This window comes from Pistacia vera, unplaced genomic scaffold, assembly GCF_008641045.1.
Source record: "Pistacia vera cultivar Batoury unplaced genomic scaffold, PisVer_v2 Contig100, whole genome shotgun sequence".
NCBI lineage: Eukaryota > Viridiplantae > Streptophyta > Magnoliopsida > Sapindales > Anacardiaceae > Pistacia > Pistacia vera.
Window position 1 is genome coordinate 452,850 of NW_022195028.1, and position 27,996 is coordinate 480,845.

A 27,996-nucleotide genomic window follows, 5' to 3' on the forward strand; every position below is an offset into this window, starting at 1 on the left:
AAACCAAAAATGGAAGAGGCAATGAAAAAAAGCCGGGGACTCTTTTTTGAAGCCAATGTTGTTGAGGTAAATTTTTCTTCATAATCTCTTCTTCGTTCATTAATATGATTTTTAATCTTTGATTGATATCATGTCTACCTCTTATAAGTTTATTATATTCTAATTATGTCTATTATAATATCAAAAAATCAGGATAATGATTGTCAAGAAATAGAGATACAAGAACTGTAGAAGCGGAATGGGAACCTAAGCCTGGATGGTTTTTGATTCTTTTGATGAGGTTTTCCAATACTACAAAAACTATGGGAATAAAATGGGTTTTGAATTTTGATAAGATCTTCAAGAAAGGAGATGATGGGAGTTGAAATACTTGAAAATGGCTTGTAGTTGTAGTGAAGTCGAGCAATGAATCTAAAAAAGCATTTAACATGCATCCAGTGACAAAAACTGATTGTAAGGCTCGTATTACTACATCTCTACGTTATGATGGAAAATGGAAAATATGTTCAACTATCGTAGATCTAACCATGACTCACTACTCCTGGCAAAATGTAGATTTCAAGAGAAATCGAATAATACAACCGTTTGTGAAAAGAAGTTTGAAGTGAATGATAGAGCCAAGATTAGAGTGCAAAATTTCAATTCCTTAGCAGTTGAAGTTGGCAAGTTGAGAATTTGTCTTTCCTACGAAAGATTGTAGGAACTACATTGATAATGTTAGGGGCTACGACTTGGTGTTGGAGATGCTTCTGCAATTCAATATTTTTTTGAAGATGCAAAGGAGAATTCGAATTTCTTTTACATAATGGATTTAGATGAAGAGTGTCGATTGTGAATGTTCTATGGGTGGATGCAAGGAGGAGGGCTGCATTTAAAGAATTTGGTGACGTCATGACATTGACACTACATATTCGACCAACAAGTATGATATGCCGTTAACTGCTTTTGTTGGTGTTGATCATCATGTCATTCAACATTGCTAGGTTATGGGTTAATTTCTTATGAGACACATATACATTTGTTTGGCTTTTTCGGTTTTGGCTTACATGTATGTGAAATTGTGCTCCTAAGGCAATAATCACCGATCAAGATGAGCAATGCAAAATGCAATCGAGATTGTGTTCCCCGATACCTGACATAGATGGTTTTATGGATATAATAAAAATTGCCTGCGAAGTTAAAGGTTATTGTGAATATAAAATATTAAGTTTAGTTTACAAATATTGTCTATGATTCGTTGACACGAGAGGAGTTTGAGGAACGATGGAATAGGTTCATTGATAGGCACAACCTTCACGCTAATGAGTGGTTACTGGATTGTATAATGAAAGACAACATTGGGTGCCGACATTGTTAAAAGATACCTTCGTGGCAGTATGTCTATTACTCACGTAGTGAAAGTATGCATGCATTCTTTGATGGGTATGCAAATTCAAAAACTACTCTAAAACAGTTTGTTGAACATATGAGAGTGCATTGCGTGATAAAGTGGAAAAAGAAAGGAAGCTGATTTCAGATCTTTCAAATCATGGATCCCTTGCATGAGCGCTTATCCTATGGAGAACACAATATCAATGCATACACCATGCTAATTCAAATTTTCAACAAGAGCTGGCTGCTAAACTCTATTGTGAAATATCTTCTTGCAAAGATGTTGATTCATGTAGGAATTTAGTGAGGAAGTTGTTTGGTTGGAGAGACGTGTCGTCGTGATTCTTTTCCAGTGTGCTTTGATGAAAGTATGTGTGACATTCATTGTAATTGTCGATTGTTTGAGTTTGGAGAATTTTATGTCGACATCATGTTGTGTTGCTTCATAAGGATATTTATCAAGTTCCTGAAAAGTACATTAAAGGCGGTGAGGAAAAATATACAGATGTCACACCAAAGTTCGCATAAGTTATAACAGTTGGAGCACGGATGCTGAAGGACAACGTTTTGATCAGTTGTTAGTGCATTTTCTGTGGTAGCAGATTTGGCATCAAGCAATGACAATGCCTGTAATAAGTGATGCAAATGATCAGTAACTGAAGAAGGATTTGGAGTTGACTGAAAAGGCCACAAATTATATAACAAATTGTAAAAGCGTTCAATGTAATTCAAAAGGGGAGTAGTATTATCCTGACTCCATGGTCTATTCGTAACAAAGGCCGACCTCCATAAAAAGAAAGCAATCAAAGGTTGAACAAATTGTTCGTAAAGCAAAAGAAGAAATTGTGAAACCAAGTGAGTGTTGTAGCAACTTTTTTAGCATTCAAACTGTGTTTAAATAATTTTATGTATCATTTTTCAATAAGTGTGTTAACCTCGTATGTGGTTCATATTATAGTACTCATTATTAAGTTTTATGTTTAGTCAATTAGTCTTTTTAAATTACCAACTATAATTGGCCTCATGATTTATAATTTAATTTGATTGAAGGCTGGGAGTTCCACAATCACAAACTGATGTTGGTGCATTAGCGATTAACGTCCAAGGAGTGAAGCTAGAGGTCATGTATTAAGTAAGGTTATAGATGTGCTTGAATTGTCTCTTTTTTTGGAATTAAAGTGAGATGATGGAGTTGTGTAATACATTGGTTGTGGTTTGGACTGTTTAAATTTTTTAAACAGTTTCATTGTTCCTTGTAGCTAGAAAATTAATGTTACTCATTCTAGCTTGTTTTGATAGTGTGTGGTAAACTTCACTAAACATGTCGTGACATTTCCAGGGTTACACGGAGGTGTCAGTTAGTTCCAGGCCAGCTCCCGCAGATGCAGATTAATGATTGACGTCTGGTGTTAGACTGGTGCAGGTAATGAAGTATACTGAAAAATGGTTGTTCTATTTTTCTGTGTAAGGGTTGTATATTCTTTGTTGATTTTGGATCTTCATGTGTTGCTTTGTCCTTGGACATGTCCAACGGCTTGGTTCTTGCTTTTGTTACATTGTTTTCGGTTGGATATTGTACCTTGACTTGGTTATACCTTATACATTTCTTATGCATTGTGAAAGAGCATTTTGTTAGCATTTTAGTCAAAGAGCTGGTTTGTACGGTGTTTGAAAATTCTGAATGCTTTTTATAGTTTCTGCAGTGTTTTGTTCGCTGGGATTGATGTTGGGGCTTGTTGGAGTTTCGGCACTTGAATCCTGCATTTTTTGTGTGCATGTACAAAAGTCTGGTATTGGACATTGTTAGGGGAATGCAAATTTGTATGGAGCAATATTTTGCTTGTTACTTGTAAATCTTTTGTGTATAACATTATAAGAATTGTATATCCTTGACTATTCTTCCTATTTTAATGTGTGTTGTGTACTCTGATTTTTTGTAATGCAACCCATACAAGAACAAAGTTTAGAGTTTTGTTCTGTACAAGTTTTATAGAATTTACTTCAATATATTTTCTTTTAATTTAATGCAACATTGAGCATAGCATCCATTCCATAAAACAAAGCAATTGAGATTAAATAGACACCAAATAAATCATATTTCCTATTGAATGCATCACATTAAATCATAAATTCTGTCGTCTATATAACATCAAACTTTGTCAACAATAACAAATAAAAATAGTCTCCTCTGCAATGAAATGATTTGCTACTCTTGGGTTGATTTGCTGCTGTTGCTGGGGCCTTTTGGTGCTATTGGTGTCTTTTTGCTGCTGTTAGGGCTGCTGTCCCTGGGGCTGTTTTGCTGCCACTGGGATTTTTCTTTACTGTTGCTCGAGGTGATTTTGCTGCTGCTGTTGGGGTTTTGGTTGCTGCTCCTGGGTTGATTTCTCGCTGCTGCTGCTGGTTTTTTGGCTGCTGTTGGGGTTGCTACCCCCTGGGGCTGTTTTGTTGCTGCTAGGGGTAATTTCGCTGCTGCTGCTGATGTCGCATGGCCATAGATCAAACATGCATCACGTAAAGGTACGATAAAGTTAAGCTGCTAACATGGAAGCAACACAGGGCTGCACATCAGAACACAGACAGAAAATGTTAAACAAATAATCGCATGCTGATGTGTGAACACTCCAGAAGCAACAAAGGCTCTAACAAAAATACAATAATTAACAGACAACAAGAGGTAATAAACATATTGAAACGAAATAGTAAAAAGTTCTGTTGGAAAATGGAGAATGAAATTGAACCATGTGAGGATTCAAACCCTCCGCAACTAAAGAGAAAGAATAAGTATATCCTCTCTATCTATCTATCTCTTGCTTTGACATTCACATAGAATGTGTGTGTGTGTGTGTGTGTGTATAAACACATAATTGACAATAAAAGCAACCTTCAACTGTTCCCAAATACAAAGCATCAAAGTGTGTTTTTCATGTTCTTGCCTAAGTTCAAATTCCCATGGGAAATAATACAAATTATTGACTTAGACAATATGGTCTCAATATGTCTAGTAAAACCATATATAAGATGAAAGAGAAACAATAAGTCGACTAGAACTGGATTTTAGTCTTTATAAAAAAGTTCCCAAGAGACCTGCACCATCTTGCAAATGGACCTGTTGCTTCATTATTTGCAAGCGCAGTTTCAATTCACTGTTCTCTGCAGTCAGGCCATTTGTATCTCTTTGCTCACAAGATGCACATTTACATCAATTAATTTCATTCCTGGCAAAATACATTCAACATAAACTTAAAACGGAGAAAGCTTATAACAAAAAAGATAAGTCATGACATCCATACCACAGAAAACCAATATTAATTGATTTCATTGCTGGCCATTAATGTGTCTGCATTAACACAGATTAACTGCACAAAATTCAAGCTCTTAATTTAGTCAACTAGAATATTAAAAAAAGAAAAATTACAAACCTGAAGACAAATAATTGAAGATCTTTCACACAACAACCAGTCCAATATTCTTTGACAGCTTCTACAACCCAAGCACAATCAAAATCAACATCATCATTTCCTCTTCACCGAATATCAATTAATATCATAACTATAATTTAAAAACCAGATATGTTTTCTCCTCACATAAGCATTAGCACAAACAATTAGCATGTAATCAAAATCCACTACTAAAATACACAAAACCTTGACATCATCTACCCTTCATTCAAACATTAACACAAACATTTAACATCCAACCATTAACACAAACATTTAAAGCGTCATTCATGACAGCTTCTACAACGAAAGTCGCGGGCACGACCATTGAAACCAACAAGAAAGGAAGAAAATAGCAAGAAAGTAAACTGAAAGCCTCTTAGGGCTCATCCAAGAACAACAACAGTCTAGAGGCTCTAACTTCACCAACAACAGTCTATAGTATCTTGGTTTAATAGTCTTCCTTATAAATGGAGATGAAAAGAAATAGAAACAGGCATACATATTGAATATAAGTGTGTAAAGAGAGTTAACGAAAGATGCTCTGTTGAATAAAAAAGCTCCATTCCTTCGCAGGTGCCTAGCGACTGGGCGGGGATGAAGGGACAGAAACTATGGGATGGGAAGAAGATGACTGGGGTCCTGTAGTTGGGTAATCTTCTGCTACTGGTAATGGCCGATCGGGACGAAGGAGGTACAGCCTTGAAGCATTTGTTCCCGGGCTTTAATGCGTGTCCTTCTCCTATCCTAGCAAAGAGCGGTGATGCCCTATCTATTCTAGCAAACCAAGAGAGAACCAAGCAGCAAGAACAAGAGGGGATGTTGTCGATTCTAAAACTTGCGAAAAACAGGGTGTTTACTCTCTGTTTGGGTTCCCTCCAAATTTCAGTTTAGGGCTTAAAATAAACTTTTTTTCTTTTTAAATTTGACGGGGAGAAACGTGACTGCTGAGTGAGTGGGAATGATATGGCATCTGCCAGGTAAGTGAGTAAGAGAAAATGAGCAAAAGGGTGAGTAAGAGTAGCATTTCTCGCTCAAAAATTATTTTTTAAATAAGGTTGACTAAATTGGTCTTCGTAAGTGATTTACATTGATGTAAAATATTGTATAAGAAAATAAAATAAAATAAATTTCATAGATTGTAATTGAATAATTAATTCATACATATAAAAAAGTAGAGCTATCATATTTACCCACAGTCTCTTATAAATTATTAAAATATATATTTTTTTGAAACCATAGGAATTAGGATAGGTCAATAAAATTGTAATTCTATAAATAAAAAAATAATAAGAAAAAAAGAATCAGGATATTGGACTGTTATGAGTTTGGACTTTTCTATAATTGAATAGAGCATATATGAACTAAAGATAAGCACCCAATACCTCATAATAGAAGAAAAATTAGGATATTGAGCCGTTATAGTTTGGGCTCGTCTTTAAATGAATTAGTGATGAAAAAAGTCTCGCTCTTCGCTCATTTTAAATCCTCTATCTCTCTTTCTAGAACTAAAGAACAGTTAGAATGAAAGAAATACAGACATGATAACAAATATCGGCATGATGGATTCGGCTTACTTCGTTTGCAGATCAGAGTTTCTCTCTTGGATCAACTCTCTAAAGTCGAAGAGGTTTTTCTTCTTTATTTTATCTTCAATTTATAACCCTAATTTCTTTTCTATTGTTTTCTGTTATTGAGAAAAGTTTGTTTGGATCTTTAAATTGAAATTGTAGGCATGTTTTGGTGCAGTTCTTTGCCAACTGATGGATGTGGTTCATTCAGGGATGGTCCCATGCACAAAGTCAACTTTGAATCTTTGATGCCTCGAACGAGTACATGATTAATTTAGACTACAAGGTCTTTTAAGATCACCAAGGTTTAGTTTAATTCTCGTTCTTGGGCCTTTCATGGGAGAGAGATACTTCTGCTTTTTGTGGGCTTCAGTTACAAAGCATTTAATGGAGGTTCGTTTTTCCTTGATCAGTGGGATTGGGGTGCTGTTGTTTCTTAAATTTTATGAAATACAAATTTGTGTTGTGGACTACTGGTACACCTTTCTGTGATTTAATCTTTCTTTAATAACATTTTCTTGTTTATAAAATAATTAAAAAAAAAAAAGAGGTCCTGGAAGAAACTAAAAGGTGAATTTTGTCTTTAAAATCTGCCCCTCATGTGCCTATATTTTCTTGCCTGAGTCAGGTGTATCAGGTTATATGTTCTCTGCTAAATGTGGGTTTTACTAACATGTTTTCCCTATCTCTTTGATAAAATATTTAGCAAAATCTGGCAAAAAGAGAGGGAGGAACCATAGATAGAAGCCAGGATATTGCTCGTTTAGCAGAGTACTACAAGCTGTGAAGCCCACAAAAAGAGAGTTGGGAGCTTTCCCTGGAAATCTTGGCGAGTAAGTATCTTTAGTAGGGGATAGAAGATATCGATCCTTTGAGTTTTACATTTATTCATTTTGTTCTTTTGGATAAGTAAGAACTGAATAAATGCCAACAAAGAAAAAAGAGGAACAAGTTGGGGAGCATTTTATTTTCCTTTATACATTGCTATCCTTATGTTTCTTGTACTGTATTGTCTTCTCTGCTCTAACACACACTCTCTCTCTCTATTCAGTACATGTGTTTATCATTTGATTATGTTGTGTGTGTGAGTTAAGCTTTGGCATCTGGAAAATTTGATTGTGGCATCTATTGCCTAAGATATTGTTCTTTGGTGTAAGTACTTGAAAATATGCCATGAGTTTTATTTTGTTTTTAATATTCATTGTGGTTTTCCTAGAATTTGTACCAGGAATGTTTGGAATGCCTCCACCACCACAAAGTCAATCGACTACCATATTGTGCGCCAAGCTGGAGTTCCCTGGGTAGGGCAATCAAAGGTTGATTCTACTCAAATTCCAAGGCCCGATCCAAGTTCCTCAGTTATCATGTATCAAAACCCATCATGGCAATCAGGCTAATCCTCCTCCAGTATATTATCTACCAATTCTGAAAAAGAGTGAAAAATTTACTTGATTTAATTTGCTATTTGGGTGTATGTTCTGAAATTTAATCTTTGACTTAGCTCTTCCTTTTTTTTTTCGTTTCACCTGGTTTCTTTGCTGCTGTAACATAATTAATTTGCTTTTGTGTGAGATCCATAGTGCATTTTTTCCATTGGACATTCTGATTCCTTGTTTATTTGTTTAAAGCCTTCTATAAGTGACTTCATTGCCATGGACACTGGGAATTGCAGTCCGCGTTACATGGGGTGCACAATCAATCAGGTGTTGATCAAATACTTAATATACACAGGTGAATGTTGTTTTATGTGCAGCAATTTTTCTTTTAAATGATCTCATATATTGAAGATAATAAAAGAGATATGATAGGTTCCACGTACAGCTGACCTTTAATAATAGTGTCAATTTCCCTTTAATATGGGTGACTGTTATTTGTGTGCTGTAATTAGTTTCATTGAATTCATTAATAATATTCTCATGTTTGACCTTTTGGCAACATCAGGGATGCAGCTGGCTTTGTTGGTCCAACCATTGGCCCTTTGTTGTCCATCTGAGCCTGTACAAGTAATGCATGAATGCTGCCTGAGTATAACTTTTGTTCAGATTAAAATCTCAGTGATTACTGCATTTGTTTGTTAATGAAATAACAATTACCTCTACCAATGCATTTCGTCTCTTTAATACAACTTTTCTTGTTTCATAGATTGTGGACTTTGGAGAAAGTGGTCCAATTTGATGCTCTCGTTGCAAGGGCTACATAAATCCTTTCATGAAGTTCACTGACTTCATCTGTAACTTATGTGGTCAGTTTAAATATTACTGCATTTCTATGTTGAAGTATTAAGTAATTTGCCACAAAGTTATTTGTTGTTGGTCTATGGAATCTGTGTTGCATTTGGGTTTCATTTTTCTCTTCACCAAGGCTTCCAATCTTGTTTTGGGATTGTTAACCCTACTTTGTTCCTTAGTTACTGCTAATTTTCTCTTGGAAGCCGTTTAATTGCCACCTATGAGATGGGTGAAATAGCTTAGTTATATGCTATCAAGTATCATATATCATGATGTTTTATACTTGTCCTACGTTAGTGTTGAAATTCCTGATGTCCAGATAGTAACTACTCTCTAGGATTTCTTTGTTATTCCTTAAGTCAATGGTATTTAGTGTTTGCTGAACATATATCATGTAGCTAAAATGTTTTTCCTCAGCGAAACTTGGGTTTGGGCATTTGACTTGCCATCCATGACGTAAGTGTTAATGATGTGGGTGCAATAGCTTAGTTGTTTACTTTGAGTTTTTATAGAGGATAATGTTGTATGCTTGTCATACAGTCTTGTTGCTCTGTTAATGGTTTGAATGGAAAAAGGTATATAGCAAGGTTATATCCAATAGGAACTATGTGGCTAAGGACATAAATTTTGGAGTTGGAGTTCAGGCCGCAATGTTGCAAGGTGTATCCGAGGTTGCAGAAGCTGTGAAAGTTACAATCGGACCTAAGGTATCCATTCTTTCTTATGTTTCCAGACAAATTCTATTTTGATTAGTGTAATATATTTTTGATCCATTATAGTAAGATAAGTAGAGGCTCAATATATATTGAGAATTTTTTTGTTTTCTTCTTAGTGTTTTTCATTCCTAATTCATTGATTCAGAGCCGTAATGTGATTATTGAGAAAAGTAGAGGGGATCCGAAGGTCGCAAAGGATGGTGTCACTATGGCAAAAAGCATTAAATTCAAAGACAAGGCCAAGAATGTTGGTGCAGATCTTGTAAAGCAGGTTGCGAGTGCAACTAATACAGCCGTTGGAGATGGTAATTTCTTCTTACTGTTTCTTGACTTTATTTTGGTAACCTACTAGAATTTTTCATGGATTCATATGATTCCAAATGATGAGTTGGGTTGAGCTATTTTTGGTTGGCAGATTGGAAAAGCAAAGCAACTTAAGAAAAAGCGTTACAAAACCTCAAGAAATCCTCAACTTTAAGTTGCTTGGGTTTTGCTTTCTTTTTTGAATTGAGTCTTTGAGTGATGTCCTGATTTTAACCGTCTTGAAGTTTACATGTACGAGTCAACTTGGAATGGCGGTAATTTCTTTGGCTTTGGTGACAGTCGTACTCTAATAGATTCTACACATGCATGACTAGAAGAAAACCAGTATTTGTACAGCTAGCCATCAACTTTAAATGTTGGAAGCACAAATTTGAGTATTGTTTGGTCCTATCAATTTCAGTGGTTATATGATGATACTATGAAAGCCTCAGTGTCTAGACTCCAGTATGTCCAGTATGAACTAACAGCCTTCAGAGGAGACGTAATCTTTTTCAATATGTGTTCTTTCACATCACTTAAGTAGTTCTTATCGCTGGAGATTTGCTACTTATCTCTTTTGCAGGTACAACTTGTGCTACTGTCCCGACTCAGGCAATACTAACAGAAGGCTGCAAATCTGTAGCTGCTGGTGTAAATGTGATGGATTTACGCAGTGGTATTAACATGGCAGTTGGTGCAGTCATATCTGACTTAAAAGGCAAAGCGCAAATGATTAGTACCCTAGAAGAGATTACACAGGTAGTGGAATTTCTTTAAAAAAGTTATAGTGTAATCTCTTTAAAAAAGTTATGTATAAGTTGTGTATGGTGAGAAGCATTGAGCTACGATATAATTATAAGAAGTCTTACCTAGTCTAGAGTAGGAGACATTGATGATTTTTTAGTGTCCCAAAATCTCTAACATCTTCTTGTAAATGTGGTAAATGGTTGTAGGCTGGCTAAAGATATATCTGTTTTGATAAATTGAAAAATGTTAGCTATTCATATTTGCTTCTGGGTTTCAAAACTTGAATTTCAATAGTAATGCTGCTTTGTTTTGTTGTAGAAATTGGATGGTATTTCTGAATTTCAATAACATTAAACTGTGTAGCTACTTGAATATTCAACCTTTTTGGAGCTGTTATGTATTTGTTAATGCTTTCCTTTCATTTTTATGGTTGTTTAGCAAGTGTGTATCAATGGCATATAAAAATTGTGGAGAAGCTTTTATTTCTTTGTTTGTGCTACTTATTTGTTGGTCCTTCTTGTATCAACTGGTTTTGCGGCCTTTGCATCTGCTGTTAGAATTTCCTAATTAAACTTAATGCACTGATTTGATTGGTTATTATGACAACAAAAACTATTGTTATTGGATTGGTCTTCATAAACATTAATACATATTTTTTTGAGTCAACAAGTTTCTATCATACTAAGACATGGATAGCGATCTACACAAAAATGATGTAAATATAATCCAAATTATATGATTATTTAATAAGTCCTCCAAAAAATTCATGCCATCTTCACATAAATATGATCATCACAATAAAAAAATATCACACACTCTAAAGTATTTAATCGTTTTATATGCTTGTGGCATAAGAGATGAACAAAGAAATAAAAGTAAATATTTTTGAGTTTGGGCTGACATTGGGCTGTCCATATATTTTTGTACTGGACCTAATTTGGGCTTCGGAAATCACCTTGAACCAAACCATTGCCAATATTCCATAGCGTACCATCACCAGTTCGCCATATTTGTACTTTCTAAAAAAAATGCAAAAGTTTAATACTTATATTGGGAAACGTTAAGAAGCAGGTTGGAATGTTCCCTGAATGAAAACAAGCTTTTGTTAATTATTTATTTATCTATTTATTGTATGAATATTAAATTCTTTTCGTTTATGTTTGAAGAAATGCGTGAGAGAACTTCACATCCTTGATCCTTTTAACTCTTTGTTTGTAGAAATGTCTACAAGTATTTATATAATATTCACGTTTGGAAATCAAGTTATTTACGTGTTTACTAATTTTGTGTTGTATAACTTGGAAACGACATTCATTATGATTCTCAGTTAGAGCAAGAATTGGAAATTGAAGTGTTTAGATAGTTGTTATAATAAAATCTGAGTGTTTTTTCTTTTTTTAATGCAATGTATTGTTGATTAAATCTCGTGTTTTAAACAGAATTCAAAGTTGATGACCATTAATGACGTAGAATGCCAAAATTTACCTACTTTTTAAAGTTTTCTCTTTAACTAAATAAATTGATAGAAAAGAATAATTCTATTAATTAATAAAAATAAAAACAGAATAATTCTTCAACTAAATAAATTCTTAGACTTCTTTATAAACGATGTTTTTCCTATTTTTTCTCTACACTCTTTAAAACTTTCTCCAATAGCCTCAGCCTCCAACGGCTCTTTCTCACCTCAGTCTCCAGCGACCCTTTTTTTAATACAATAAATTCATCAATTTTTTCTCTATTCTTTTCGTTGATTTTATTATCTTTTGATCCCAAGATCTTTCAAACTGAAGTTACTCGATTTTGAAGGGTTTTTTTTATTTTATTTTAGTTTTATTTTGGAAGGTTAAGAGTTGTTCAGTTTCATATTTAGGGTTTTGGCTTTGTTATATAATTTTTTACAGTGAATTAAAATTAGGATGTTAATGAGATGATGAATCAAGGAGGCAATACTCTAACCGTGGCTTCACTTGACCTTAATTTGGTTGAGGTAATTATTTTTCTTTTTATATTTATTTCATGTTTTTAATTTGAATGGATGAATTGTGTTGTATAAACCAGTAGAAATTTTGTTTATGTTATTGTTAAATTGATAGCTGGAATATGTTTAGTAGAATTTGTAGCTTTTATTAGGGTTTATGTGTTCAAAAATAAAATTTGTTGATCTAGCGGATAAATCAATTAGAATTAGATTATAATGCATTGTTTCTGCGATTATATGCTTTTCTTAGAATGTAGAATGTGGGGTTTGAATGGGGCATAGGTTTTGAATTGAAGTTTGTTGAGCATTTCTGGGTTATAACAAAGAAGAAAAAAAGTAGTGTGTGGTTATCTTAGCTAGAAGTAAATAGTAGTGGATGTCGATGTATTAAATTGGGTTTCAGGTTGTGATGTTCTTTAGCAAATTTGTAGCAATGTGTAGTAGGAAGGAAAAATTGTTGATTTAGTTGCTCTGATTGATTTATAATAGAATTGCAACTCACTCTATCAATATACTGAAGTTCACAGCATTGCTTTTAAATGTTCATCCCTTGTATTTTCAGTTTTTGATTCTAATGGAGTTAAGAAATAATTATTTGGTTCAGAACTTTAGCCGAATTTATTTTCTTCTTGGATCCAAATTGGATATATGAAAAAGGTTGCCTATTTTACATATCTTCAGGTTTCATTTTTCTTAGTCTACTTATGTCAAGTCAAAGAGCTCTTGCTTCTGTCTCATGTCTAAGTGAACTCTGCTTATGGATGTAATGCAGTATGAAAATGAGTACAGCTGTTTGTTTTCATCATAAAGGGAATGGAGCATAATGGAATAAGATGAGTTACATACTAAATTAATCCTTGAAAACTACCTGAAACCACTATAAATAATTACATCCACTCTTCTAACCTGGTAGATTACTCTTATGGATGTTACTGCTCCTTTACCTAATAATTAGCTCCAATAAGTAAACTTATTAAATCTGATTTGCAATTTTTACATTCTTACCAATTTACACGATGACCACACACTACCTGTGTGGTTTAAAAATATATATAATATATGATTAGGCTATTATAACACACAACATTCTTGGTGTATTACTCTTTAAGTAGAAGCCTTTTCATTGAGCGTTGTAGGTGGCTTGTTAATAATTTGTATTTATTGCATCTTGTTATTAATTTAGTGTATTTATCTTTTTATTCACAGTACATACAAAGCCCTTATATACAGTGGCGGATCCATAAATTTTTTTAGGGTGGGCCAAAATAAAAACTAATTATATATTAATATTTTTGTCCATTAATATTTTTGTTAGGGTGGGCCAAAATCCAAAAATTATATATATTAATATTTAAAAAAAAAAAAAATTGAGGGTGGGCTAAAGTGGGCTGGATCCGCCCCTGCTTATATAACTCCAGCTGAGTGACTTTCTTTAGCTTTTGCCATATTTTGTTTGGCTATTATGCTTTCATGTAAATAGCATTTTCTTTTATTTTTTTTTAGAACCGTTATGTTGTTGACGCTAGCCAATCACAGACATCATATCTTCCCTCAACAATTGGATCTAGAGCTGTGTCATGGAATACACATGGTGTGGATAATCGCTCCATAAAGAATGGGATTCTTCCAAATTCCACTTATCACCATGAACAGCATGCAAGACCACTTGTAAGGAATGTTCAAGATGGAGTAAATGCGACATCTGTAGCAAGTTCATCAAGTTTAGGAGCAACTGCTGTAACACAAGATTACAGTGGCTATACACTGTACCCAAATTCTAGTGATCCATATAGTTATGGAAACATAGGATACCTAGGTTACTATAGTAGCTATCAGCAGCAACCTAACCATTCATACTCCCAGCCTGTAGGAGCATATCAAAATACGAGTGCTCCTTATCAGCCTATTTCTTCGTTTCCAAATTCAGGGTCTTATCCTGGGCCTGCAAGTTATTCAGGCACTTAATACCATCTTGGTGATTATTAGAAAGCTGGAAGTTATCCAACTAGCGGTTACAATAATCAGACGAACTCATGGCATGAAGGCAGTTATGCAAATTATAATTCTCATCAATACTCAAACTACCCTGCAGAGGCAACTGGCATTTACAATTTTGTTACTACAGGCCTTCACTGCAATATCCACAACAGTACAAGCAATGGACAGATTTTGAACGCGAATCCATTTCGATTCTAGGTAAACAAGCAATTAAACAAATATCCAATCTTATTATACGTTTTTTTTTTCACTTAATTTTGAAGTTCTTTTGAATTTTTTTTTTTTNCCCCCCAAAAAAAATAATAACATGGGTAGACCTATTAATTCATGGGAAGATATGCAAAGTGTGTTGAGGCAGGGATTCATTCCGAGCCATCACCGTAGAGATTTGTTCCAGAGGTTACAAGGTCATAGGCAAGGGAATAAGAGCATAGAGGATTATCATAAGCAGATGGAGGGGGCTATGACTAGGGCAACACTCTGTTGAGTTAGAGGACATGGTCCATATGGCCATGAAAGCTGAGCGAAAGTTGCAATGTAAGGGCTGATGAGACTTTTTTTTTTTTTTTTTGGGGTAAGTAAGCTTTTATAGAAAGGGGAAATAATGTACAAAAGACCTAAAAGTCAGCCAACCTACCTCAGGACAAGCCTTGGGTTAGGAGCAAAGGAATGATACTACCTAAGTCTACCCCTAATCTTCTCTTTTTCTCATTCCTCTTGTCAAAGGAATGGAACCAAGCGGAGATTAAAGAATACAATGAATCCCACCTACCACAGGACATACCCTAGGTTAGGTTCAAAAGTATCAGAATACAAAGCCCATATGCATAAGCATTAACAAGAAGAATTCCATAAACATGGACATTAACAAGGTAGGGTCCGTTAATGACACAAAGACAAAGCACTAGATCAACACCCCAAGTCTTCCAATTGTCAAAGTAGTCTCTTCTAGCACAATCACCCGCCCGAATGTCATATAACCAAATCCCCTTACACGACAAAAAACCCATCACATAACAACTAACCATATAATTAGCTCCCATGGGATGTTTTAAAAATAGACATGGGGAGACCCCATTTCTCGGCAAGTCTTCTATTGTAGGTATTCTTTATGATCTTGTTAAGGTCCATAGCTCTCTCCCTCACCACATTCTTGATGGAGTTGTAGAGAGTATGTGCATCCTTGCATTCCCACCAAAAATTCAGCTATAACTCTCTCTCCAAATAGAGTAAATGGTGGCTCCCAAACTTAGCTTCCCTATAGAGTACTTTAGCTTATTCTTCCTCCACCTACTAGCTATGTGCTCAACATAATCGTTCCAAGGCCGTGTGCCATACCCAAGAGAAAAGAGCTCGAGGATTCGGTTCCAAATCCTTTGGGTGAAAGGACAAGCCAAAAAGAGATGATCGATCGTTTCTTGCCCATGATTACAAAAACAACGAGCATTGCTAGAAGCTATTCCATACCTCATCAGTTTGTCCCTGGTCTAAAGCCGATCCTTACATGCCATCCACGTGACCATGAAGTGTCGTGGAATAGTTTTTGGGAACCATACAAGGTGATGCCATTCTACTCAATGTTGGTGCACAAGAATAACCTCCCAAGCCGATTTTATAGGGAACTTATCAGATGCATTAGGCTTCCAAACAACCATGTCCTCGCCCTCATTTGGATCAAAGTCGATAGAATCGTTCATGTCCATCAAAGCCCAAGAATTAGCCGTTGGCCATCTCCACCTGATCCCATCCCAAATCTCACACACCTTAGCAAGATGATGTAGCCTCGAATCATATACAATGCGGCTGCCATATCTATCCTTGAGAGGGTCTCTTGGGTGCCAATTATCATGCCAAACATAAGTTGTTTGACCGTTTTCGATGATGGCTTTGATGTGCTCTCTAGCTTCCCTTCTAAGCTTCAAAATGCTCCTCCAAGCCTAAGAAGCATCCGAAGGTATAAGAATCTCCCAAAAGCTCTTCCTTGCCAAGTAAGTTGCTTTGATCCACTCAACCCATCCAAAGCCACTACGTAATTAGTATAAGAATCTCTCTAGGATTTCTTTGTTATTCCTTAAGTCAATGGTATTTAGTGTTTGCTGAACATATGTCAATAGATTTGAGCTGACTTTTCTCTTCTATAGTTTTTGAAACTTTAGGACAGCTTGTCCTTCTTTTGTTGGTCAGCTTGTTCGTTATTTTGTTTCTTATTTTTTCCTAATACAAAATTTCTTGATTCCTAGAAAAAAAAAAAATACTATCTATGATTTGCATGATACTCCTTAAATTAAAAAATTGGTGTTGTAGACACTAATTGATACAACATGACTCGTGTCTAATTGTGCCTTATATTTACATGTGTAGTTACCAAGGAATGTACTTTTACCTGCCTTCAAAAAATGCATATATTTTTATTGTCAAGAAACATGAAAATATTATTATGAACTTCTTGCTTTAAACATTACACCATTTTGAAGGCTGTTGCTTTTATGTTTGTGTTTCTTTAATATCGATGATTATACTTTCTCTTAAGGCATAATGAAAGATTTAATATCCTTGTTAAAAGAGGGCAAGAAGATTGAAAGCAAGCTCATGTAGAAAACTAAGTATACTGAAGATAAGTTCTTGTCACCTATCATAATGTTTATTATATGGTATTAAGAGTACATCTTCCCTTTTTATTTGTGGCTAGTGGATTTCCTAGATGTACTATATTTGGTGTACCAGCTCTAAAATTAGATTTAAAATCACAAATTTATTCTCGATTTTGTTTAGCTTTTGATACCCCAATCAAGTTTTTTGTGCTGATTTAGCAGACACCTGGTGCACATATTAATGTAATTTTATAGTTCCTTATCCAAAAAAGAATATATCGATTTTACTTCTAGTATATTTACATTTCTTGCTTGTATTTGGTATGTAAGTACCAAAGTATGTTTCCTGGATTTATGAATTGCTCTTTTTCTCTATTTTCTTTTAGGCATTGTCATTCTTTCTATTGCTTTGTTTTCTCTTTCTTCGTTTTTTTTTTCTTCTAAGATATGGACTGAATCTAAGAACAGAGGGAAGCATTATAATACAAGTTACAACAATTGAGTGTACTTTTTACGATAAGGGTAGGGAGTCTTTTATAGTTCTTCTCTTCCTCAAATATGTGGAAGGAACTTTAATACTTATGATATCTCAGAAATTCATTGTTTATTCTTTTGTTGCTTGATTTCACAGTTGTGTTGCATTATTGTTTTATTTCTGCAATTTTTCTGTCCTATTTGAACATGCAGACTTTTTCTTCTTTATGAGGACATTTTCTAGAGTTCATTGTTCTTGCAGGCCATTATTTGCCAATAATTTATTAGGGATTGTTTGGACTCTTTTGGAGCAAACTCTTTTTGCTATTCAGCAATAGGCTGATGGCACAAGTAATTGAATTTAATCAATTTATATTATTATAATCGATATGTAGAGCACTGTTTATCATTTCCTTTTTCCCATGGTACTAGTAATTGCATTGTTTAAGGCACTTGGAAATTTTGCTAAAGGCAATTAACTTGATACTGGTTATGTTGTCCCTTCTAAGCCATCATAGTCTTAAGTTTTTGCTAAAAAATAATTCTCAAGTATATGTTGGTAAGAAATATTGTTTTCTAGAATCTGCATATCAGATTTGCAATAATTGAATTTGTACAGATATTGTGCCACATCACAAACAATTATCCTTTGGAGTTGGGAAATTTACATTGTAGTGTTGTATTATATAAACTCAATTAAATAGTTTTTTCTATAATGAATTTATTGGATGGCAACATTGATATTATCATGTAATGTACTGAACAACAATGTCACAAGTCTTGTCCTAGCCAAAGGCTTCTCAACATCACATTCACTTTCTGCTCCTTTTAAGAGTAATCGGAATTCGGAATGAGTTAAATGACTAATTTACTCTTGTTTAAAATTTTATATTTTACCCTTATAGCTTACTATTTTAAAATAATTATCTATGATTAAATAGTGTTATTAAATTAAGATATTAAAACTTAGGTTATTGTTTTGGAATTCATGGCCATCAATGCTATTACTCCACATTGTTTACATATTGAACAAGAAGACAATGATTTGTCATTGTGGTATAAGTTCATTATCAAATAATGCACAATTGTGTAACTTCCTATGGTTGCAATGTGTAGATTGATATATGGTTGGTCGTTGACCATTCACACTCTTGTGGCCTGCTTGAAACATGATAAATAGTCTCTAATAGGGGTGAGCGGTTTTGGGTACTCTGTAATTTTTGGCAGAACAGGAATTGGAACTGGAACCTATCGGTTTGTAGTCGGTTTCGGTTCTTAAATTCCTAAAACCAGAACTTGAAAGGCAAGTTCCAGTTCCTTACTTGGGTACCCTATAAAAATTCAATTACCCTCCTATTAGTTTAAAAAATAACAAAAAATACTTTAAATGTTTATAAATACACCCTTAATGAATTAAGAAAACCTGCATTTAGTAGTTTTCAACTTTTGATTACTCATTCATTTATGTCCAATGTGACTCATAGATCCTTTAATCTCTAGGCAACACTTGAATTCAATCAATTCATCACAATTTACATAAAATTAATGTAGTAATTTACTAATGTTATAATTAATTAAGTAATCATTTAATTATAATGTAATGTTATACACTTAATTAAGTAATCATTATATAAATCTATAATGTAATATCATAATTAATTAAATTTCTAATCATTTAATTAAATAATATACTAATGTAATGAATTATTAATGTTTATAATATAATGTTATAATTAATTAAATTTACAATAATTTAATTAAGTAATGTATTAATGTAGTAAATTACTAATGTTTATAATATAATGTTGTAAACTTATAATTAATTAAGTAATAATTTAACTAGTAATGTACTAATGTTTATCAATTTATCATATGTAATTAATTAATTACTAATTTACTATAAATATACTTGAAACTTGATAATTGAAGTAAATAACTAAATATTATTCAGTCAAATATACTATTTAATTTACAAAATAATTCTTTTAATAACATTAAAACACTTTTAATTAGCTCCTAATTTAAAAAAAAAATACACTTAATTATTCAAAATTTTAAATTATAATATATTAAAATTTTTTGTATGTAATATATATATAATTAATTACGATAGACCTCAAATTCTTTACAGATATTTCATTTTAATCCCGGTTCCAATACAGGTTCCATACCGGGTACCCGCTTTCGGTTCTCATCCCAGGTTTCGATTCCTACACATGTAGGAACCAGAACCAGACTTGGACAAGTTTTGGTTCTAGTTCAGAAACTCAAGATCCTTGCATCGAATTTTTAACAAAAATATAATAGTTTGGGTTAACAAATTTACAAAAAACAGAACATGGTACAAGAATGCATTCAAAACAGAAATAACTGAAAGGTTGGACAAGTGATCTATTTTTTTCTTACAAAATGTACTAATTTAAAAACTGAAAATAAACTTCCAACATGCATAAATACAACTAGTTCCAACAAAAGGCTCGCTCCTGTGTAATCCCACATAATGATGAAAGAATTTAAAACAATTACATGGGATAATACAAAAATGCATATTTTATACGAACTAAAACTATAAGCCTCCCATTCCACATCATTTTAATTCAAAAATACCATATGTAAAATGGCTCTTCCTGTTACTTCCATACACCTTCCAATGACCAGCTTGAAAACCAAGCACCAAAATCAATTATGAAGAATTTAAATATAAATAAGGAAAATTAAATATAAAACAATCATTTAAAAGGCAACAAAAGGGTAAAAGAAAAATCATCAATTTTTTATTGGGGGAAATTGCATCATGAATGAATCAAGTATATGGGTGTACATTGTTCCCCATCTCTTATTCACCAGAAACAAGATATATATATTCAAACCATAAATATTAAGTCTTAAACAATCAAATTCATCTTAGAAATATACAAAGATACATATTACTGGAATTATTTGTTTTAACAAAAAAAATAATAATAAAAATAAAGGTAAATGAATTGAAAAATGTCTCATACTTGCTAAAGTTAAAATTAAGACTTTCTTATTCATATATAAATACTTATAGTTTCTAACAGGACATTAAATTAAACAAAAATATAATAGCTTGGGTTAAGAAATTTACAGAAAATAGAACATGGTATAAGAATGCATTCAAAACAGAAATAACTGAAAAGTTGGACAAGTGATCTATTTTTTTTTTTACAAAATGTACTAATTTAAAAGCTGAAAATAAACTTCCAGCATGCATAAATACTAGGGGTGTTCAAAAGAACGATTTGGAATTGGAATCGACAGGTACCCGGGGTTTGATTCTGGTTTTTATCCGGAACCGACCGTCAACGGGTAAGTTCCGATTCCAAATTTTTGGAACCGTTACTATGTAGTTCTAGTTCCGGTTCTAGTTCCTATAGTTAGGAACCATAACCGAGAACCAAGACTAATATAAAATAAAATTAAAGATTATGGGGGTTAATAAAAACTTTTGTAGAAAAAGTAATGTGAATACATTTATATTTATATTTCATAACATTTAAAGTAAGTTAGTCTGATTTTTGAGAATCTACCTTTACAAAGTAAAGAAGTTTGTAATTTTGAATTTATAATTTGTAATTTTATTTTTGTTAACAAGTGCCAGGTGGGGGCGTATTGTAAGTTTTAAGGGTTTTTTTTGCCATTTTAAAAACTTTTGAGGGTCATGAATTCTACAGGGTACCCAAAATGGGAACCGGAATCGTTGTTACAGGTTGTTCTGGTTCTAGTTCTGCGTACCTAGGAACCGGAACCGTCGGTTCCTGTTCTGATTCCAAATTTCAAGGAACCATCGATTTCGGTTCCGGTTCCTTCAAAAAAATGCAGGATACCTGAAATCGAACACCGCCAATAAATACAGCTAGTCCCAACAAAGGGGCTCACTCCTGTGTAATCCCACATAATGATGAAAGAATTTAAAACAATTACACGGGATAATGCAAAAATGCATATTTTATACGAACTAAAACTATAAGCCTCCCATTCCACATCATTTTAATTCAAAAATACCATACGTAAAATGGTCTCTTCCTGTTACTTTTGTACATCTTCCAGTGACCAGCTTGAAAACCAAGCACCAAAATCAATTATGAAGAATTTAAATATAAATAAGGAAAATTAAATATAGAACAATCATATATATANACTTATTTATTATATATAAGCTTAGGGGTCTTATATTATAATAGCATAAGCACATGCTTTAAGATCATTATCACACACTAGTCTGGGAAATATTAGCCCCTCCTGACAGGCATGGGCTGTAAGACTTTGATACATTCAATAAGAGTTGAGAGAGAACAAAAGTGGGACTCACATGATCTCACTTTCTTCTTCTTCTAGTTTTATTATATAACCTTTTTTCTCTCGTAAGTTTCACGCAGATTCCTTTACGAAGCTACTACTACACAAAGTCAATTAATTTTACCCCTCGTATTTTACCCAAACCACTGTCGTCCCCTCCCAATCAGTCGCACTACCGTCCTCTTCCTTCACAGCAAATGATGCCACTGTCTACTTCCTTTCACTGTGAGTGACGCTATCATTCTTTTCCCTCGCCGTGAGCAATGTTGTTGTCCTCTCCCCTTGCAGTGAATGACGTCGTCATGCTCTACCCTAACTATGAGCGACGCCACAACACTGCCACCCTCTAACCCTCCTCAGCTTGATTTCCGGTGAGGGAGGAAGACGTCGTCGATTTCCGACGAGGGAGTTCAGTTGCGATTTGGTGAATGCCGAATGGTTGCGATTTCAGACTTAGGGAGTGGAGTTGATTGCGATTTGAGTGGGATTTCAGAGAGAAATTTTTGAAGAGAAATCTGAGAAATTTTAGTAGAGAAACCTAGAAAGAGAAGAAGCTGAGAAACAGAGAAAGGAAATCAATGGAATAGGCTACGCGATACTGCGTTTGTGTAGGGTTAGGGGTTTTTGAAATCATACCGGTTTATCCGTCGGTCCAACCGGACTGGTGGCTCATTGACTTAATCTGGGTTCTGACCAAGTTAAAGCAGTTTAATGCATAATAACGGGTTTGGTGTTGACTCGAACCGAACACGTGACCGGTTGTTGGATCGGCCGATTCGGTCTGGTTTTTAAAACAGTGGGTACAAGAATGCATTCAAAACAGAAATAACTGAAAGGTTGGACAAGTGATCTTTTTTTGTTTTCCAACAAAATGTACTAATTTAAAAACTAAAAATAAACTTCCAACATGCATAAATACAGCTAGTTCCAACAAAAGGGCTCGCTCCTGTGTAATCCCACATAATGATGAAAGAATTTAAAACAATTACACGGGATAATACAAAAATGTATATTTTATACAAACTAAAACTACAAGCCTCCCATTCCACATCATTTTAATTCAAAAATACCATGTGTAAAATGGCTCTTCCTGTTACTTCCATACACCTTCCAGTGACTAGCTTGAAAACCAAGCACCAAAATCAATTATGAAGAATTTAAATATAAATAAGGAAAATTAAATATAAAACAATCATTTAAAAGGCAAAAAAAGGGTAAAAGAAAAATCAACAATTTTTTATTTGGGGAAATTGCATCATGAATGTACATTGTTCCCCATCTCTTATTCACCAGAAACAAGATATTTATATTCAAACCATAAATGTTAAGTCTTAAACAATCAAATTCATCTTAGAAATATAAAAAGATACATATTACTAGAATTATTTGTTTTAACAAAAAAAATAAATAAAGGTGCATGAATTGAAAAATGTCTCATACTTGCTAAAGTTAAAAGTTAAGACTTTCTGATTCATATATAAATACTTATAGTTTTTTAACAGTACATTAAATTAAACATAGTAGCAGTTTGAGATTAAGTCAACATCCCAAGTTAATCACATGCAATAATTCAAAAGAAAATCAAGACAATGTTGAAAATGTATATGACAAAAGATAGCTTCACAGTGTATAACCATAATTTAAGGATATTTTGCAGATCTAGAAAAAATATAATAACAGTTTTGTTTGTAATTTAGTCAAAACCAAGTTCACTAGCATTGAGGAACCATGATTTTGCATGAACACACATCAAAATATTATGTATTATCACTGTTAATCTTTATGAGCAAGAACCAAGATCTCCCCATTGTTACTTCTCCTTACACTTTCCATGATAACATAATAAAAAAATGCAGAAACAAGCTATTCAGACTTCTTGAAGTTACACCAATGTCTGCATATATTATCAATATTCAAGCAAGAAAGTGCGAAACAAAGGCTATTTGTCCCAATTTTCACCATGTTCAAAAGAAATGCACAAATAGGAATTTTTTTTAATATATTATATTCTTATATAACATTAAAACACGTGTCAGTCCCATTTAATTTTTTTAATATGTAAAATATGATAAACCCTGCATTCTTTACAATATTTCTTTCAATCCCGATTCTAATACAGGTTCCATACTTTGTGTGTGTGTGTGTGTGTCTGTGTGTCTTGTTTTCTCTCTGTGTGTGTGTCTATATATAGGGTTTATGATTTTAGTAGTTTAGGTTTAGGGTAAAAACTTACCACCTAATCTGTCATTAAAAGTAAAACATACTCAATTCAAGTCAGACTAAACCATGTGCGCACGACTAACTAGAATCAACATTCTAGGTCAAGAAAGATCTATATCACTCTGAGGACTTTAGCCTTGGATTATATATGATTGTACACCAGCCAAAGCCCACCACCTTAGAGTATTATTATACTACCTTCATCATAATGCTCTATGCATAGCACAAAATGGTTGATATTTAGTGATAAAATGTTTAGGAGAGCAAGAAATTGGCACATAAAGTGCATATGCCAGAATGCATATTTTCATTTAAGTTTATCAAAAAAAATAAGAGATGTCTTATGGATATCTATGAGTTGAAGGACTCAGATGCTTCAAAATGAAGCTTACCTTTCCCTAAGAGACTCAAAAATACTCTCAAAAGTAATAATTTATCAGTAGAAAGTGGCTAATTCTAAGAATTTCAAACAAAATCCAAGAGTTATAAAAGACCAATCAAAGTATCTTCATCAAATCAGGTTGTCTTGCTCTCCATTTACCAACAGCAAGTGAATTTTTGTGACAGCTAACAAATCTTTGATATCACTTTGATTAGCATAACATAAGTTTAGTCAAAATACAAGTCCAATCACTCCTTTGTTGAGATAATAAGTATATTGTCAACTTCCCTTTGAGAATCATCAAAAAAATAAGAGTGATGTCTTATGGATAATATGAGTCGAAGGACTCATATACTTCAAAATGAAGCTTAGCTTTCCCTGAAGAGACTCAAAAAAATACTCTTAAAGTAATAATTTCCAACTAGAAGTCGGTTAATTCTAAGAATTTAAAACAAAATCCAAAATGTTATAAAAGACCAATCAGAGTATCTTCATCAAATCAGGTTGTCTTACTCTCAATTTACCCACAGCAAGTGAATTTGTGACGGCTAACAAATACTTTGATAAAACTTTGACTAGCAATAACATTTAAGTTCAGTCAAAGTACAAGTCCGATCACTCCTTTGTTGAGATAAATAAGTGCATTGTCAACTTCCCTTTGAGAATTTCTAGAACAAAAATAAATAGAAGAAAGATTCGCCGTTGCCGTTGGTAATGTGAGGTAAAGTATGGTAATGAACACAACATATACCAAAAAGAGATGTACACAACAATCTTTTATTCAAGTAATTCATAAGTGTTTGTGTGTGCCCTCGGAAGCAATTTAGATAGGAAACAACAATATATAACACACGGTTAGAAAGAAAATAAAAGCAAACCGTTAATTCGTAAACAATGTAGATCACCAAGATTAATGTCCCTTAAAAGCCCTCTTTAGCAATGTTTACATTTTCTCAATGTACAAACATCCCTCCTTGCCCCCAATTTCTAGAGTTATCAACGCAACTGGAAAATTAGCATTCAAAAAATCCATATTCTTAATGACTCAAAATTTATTGCTTGACAATTTCAAACATAAAGACAAATAAATAAGATAGTGGTAAGCCCTAGCTATGAAGTTTTAATTTAAAATTTTCATGTCCGCTTTCATACTATCTATGAATTCTTGTCCTCCAGCAGCTTCCCAAATACCAATTACAACAAAAGGGGACGTAGCTCATTTTTTGACACACTTTGGAAATGTACTACGAGAATGTTTTGCAAGCTGACAGGACTCACAATTTAAAGACAATAAAGAAGATAAACCGATGATCATCTTCTAATTTACTAGACTGGGATGACCCAACTGATTATGAACGAAAAGAGGAGTTAGAGACAGTGCATGCAATAGGGGCAGAAGATATCTTGAGATGTCTAAGCTCTATGACTCATGTCCTTCACCAATCATCTATCCCATGCGTCGGTCCTGTATAACAACAGAGTCATTATCAAAAGTGATAAAACAATTCAAAGAGTGTGTAAGTTTACTGATAGACACAAGATTAAAAGGACAATGAAGAATATACAGGACAGAGTACAAAGCCAAGGAAAGAAATGGTTGTGCACGACCTACAGCTTTAACAATTGCTTTGGACCCATTAGCTAAGGTAACATAAGGCTAGGTGGTAGTATTAGTAAGATGAGAAAGTAAACAAGGGTTACCAGAAATATGATCAAATGCATCAAAGTAAAGGACTCATGGCCTTAGAGAAGAAGACTGAGTGAGGCATGCAACTGAATTACCCGATTGAGCATAGAAGCAACAGATGAGGAAGACTGCTTGGTTGCCTAAAACTTGAGATATTCTTCATAATCAGCACCAGTAAGAGTCAAGGAAGGCTAACCATGGCTTTCAGAAGATTCCAATNGACTCACAATTTAAAGACAATAAAGAAGATAAATCGAGGATCATCTTCTGATTTACTAGAGTGGGATGACCCAACTGATTATGAACGAGAAGAGGAGTTAGAGACAGTGCATGCAATGGGGGCAGAAGGTATCTTGAGATGTCTAGGCTCTGTGACTCATGTCCTTCACCAATCATCTATCCCGTGCGTCGATCCTGTATAACAACAGAGTCATTATCAAAAGTGATAAAACAATTCAAAGAGTGTGTAAGTTTACTGACAGACACAAGATTAAAAGGACAATGAAGAATATACAGGACAGAGTCCAAAGCCAAGGAATGAAGTGGTTGTGCACGACCTACAGCTTTAACAATTGCTTTGGACCCATTAGCTAAGGTAACATAAGGCAAGGTGGTAGTATTAGTAAGATGAGAAAGTAAACAGGGGTTACCAGAAATATGATCAAATGCATCAAAGTAAAGGACTCATGGCCTTAGAGAAGAAGACTGAGTGAGGTATGCAACTGAATTACCCGATTGAGCATAGAAGCAACAGATGAGGAAGACTGCTTGGTTGCCTAAAACTTGAGATATTCTTCATTATCAGCACCAGTAAGAGTCAAGGAAGGCTAACCATGGCTTTCAGAAGATTCCAATTAAGATCAGTATAAGCAACATTGGTTGCCCAAGTAGGTCGACCTTGTAATTTGTAGCATTTCTCCCTGATATGCCCGCACTAATGATAGTAACTAACTTGGGGCGACCTCCCCTACCCCCACGATCCCCCTTTTCACTTTTAGCAGTATGTTGAGACTGAGAAGTCAGGACATAAGAATCAACAAGGGAAGATCTTACAATACCAGGGAGGAGACGCGAAGTAATCAAGCAAACACTTGATCGAGAGAAGGCACATTAGCACTTGCCAGAATCTGATCTCGTACTAGAGTGAGATCAGGGCTGATAGCGATAAGAGTGAGAATCATGAAAAATTTGTCTCGTGGTGTCAGATCTTCTGCTGTAGACTTGCCGACAGGCAATAACAAATTAAATTATGCCTTAAGAGAAGCCATCCTGCCAAGGAAGTTTGACATACTCATATCTTATTGTTTGAGATTAACCATACTAGACACAATAGAATATAAGCACTGGATATCATTGTATAAAGCAATTTGTCCTGGCACCATACATCAACACAAGTTCTGTATATTTTATAAATAGGGTGAAGTGGAGGATCAATCGTCTACCATAATAAACTACGTAATAAAGCATCAGTCTTTACCTAGACTGCCTATCTTCTTTGATATCTTTGGCCTTAGTGGTCAAGTGATCTACCAATAATTTTCAAGTGGAAAATTGATAATAAAGTTCTGCCAGAAAGTTGTCCATCTAATATGGAGGATTCAACAAGTCCAAACATGCTAAGGTTATAATTAAGAATAAATCATTGTCCAACAAACTAATGCAAACCATATTTTGAAAGAACTTGCAGCCATAAGCAACGAAAAATAATAAGTTCTTAAAATCATGTCTTATATAATAATTATAATCTTTCGGTAGAGAGATTATCATCCAAGCTATGAATGAACCTAGACAGGTATCCTTAGTGCACACTATACAGTATCAGGGAAGACAGGTTTCATGAGGAAAACAAAATCATACAAAGTTAATGTTACGTGGCCAAAATCATAAATGAGGCTATGAATAATGAAGCAGTGTATGTATAATGTTGAGAAAAAGATAGAACCTCATGAATTAACTATAATTAACTATGA

At 33.9% G+C, this 27,996-nt stretch overlaps 2 protein-coding genes, 1 long non-coding RNA gene and 1 pseudogene across 10 annotated transcripts; 2 read left to right on the forward strand and 2 right to left on the reverse strand.

Annotated features, from left to right (window-relative positions):
* Positions 1-3,457: 3,457 nt before the first annotated feature.
* On the reverse strand, positions 3,458-5,777 carry LOC116130062. The gene is made up of 3 exons (XR_004127994.1): positions 5,314-5,777; positions 4,794-4,854; positions 3,458-4,589 (listed from the first exon to the last, which is right to left on the reverse strand). It is a non-coding gene; the product is annotated as an uncharacterized LOC116130062 (long non-coding RNA).
* Positions 5,778-6,215: 438 nt separating this feature from the next.
* On the forward strand, positions 6,216-10,744 carry LOC116129732 (chaperonin CPN60-like 2, mitochondrial). Of its 7 annotated transcripts, none has more exons than XR_004127976.1 (9): positions 6,216-6,441; positions 6,561-6,775; positions 7,089-7,215; positions 7,599-7,789; positions 8,055-8,113; positions 8,324-8,385; positions 8,525-9,317; positions 9,472-9,631; positions 10,213-10,740. XR_004127976.1 is itself a non-coding variant. In XM_031415485.1 (7 exons), the coding sequence occupies exons 5-7, from the start codon at positions 9,261-9,263 to the stop codon at positions 10,404-10,406; spliced, it is 411 nt and encodes a 136-aa protein (XP_031271345.1). In that variant the 5' UTR covers positions 6,216-6,441; positions 6,561-6,775; positions 7,089-7,215; positions 7,599-8,113; positions 8,324-9,260; the 3' UTR covers positions 10,407-10,724. The 7 variants fall into 7 exon arrangements, 1 of the variants encoding a protein (XP_031271345.1); XR_004127973.1 differs by having other exon boundaries at positions 8,011-8,113; positions 10,213-10,739; XR_004127964.1 differs by having other exon boundaries at positions 7,599-8,113; positions 8,324-8,407; positions 10,213-10,744.
* Positions 10,745-11,953: 1,209 nt separating this feature from the next.
* On the forward strand, positions 11,954-14,549 carry LOC116130658 (SAC3 family protein A-like). Of its 2 annotated transcripts, none has more exons than XM_031416405.1 (2): positions 11,954-12,363; positions 13,858-14,549. In XM_031416405.1, exons 1-2 carry the CDS (start codon positions 12,304-12,306, stop codon positions 14,317-14,319), a joined length of 522 nt encoding a protein of 173 aa, XP_031272265.1. In that variant the 5' UTR covers positions 11,954-12,303; the 3' UTR covers positions 14,320-14,549. The 2 variants fall into 2 exon arrangements, with proteins under 2 accessions (XP_031272265.1, XP_031272313.1); XM_031416453.1 differs by having other exon boundaries at positions 13,891-14,549.
* A 1,377-nt stretch (positions 14,550-15,926) lies between these two features.
* Positions 15,927-27,996, reverse strand: part of LOC116127247 — a 29,802-nt pseudogene continuing 17,732 nt past the window's right edge.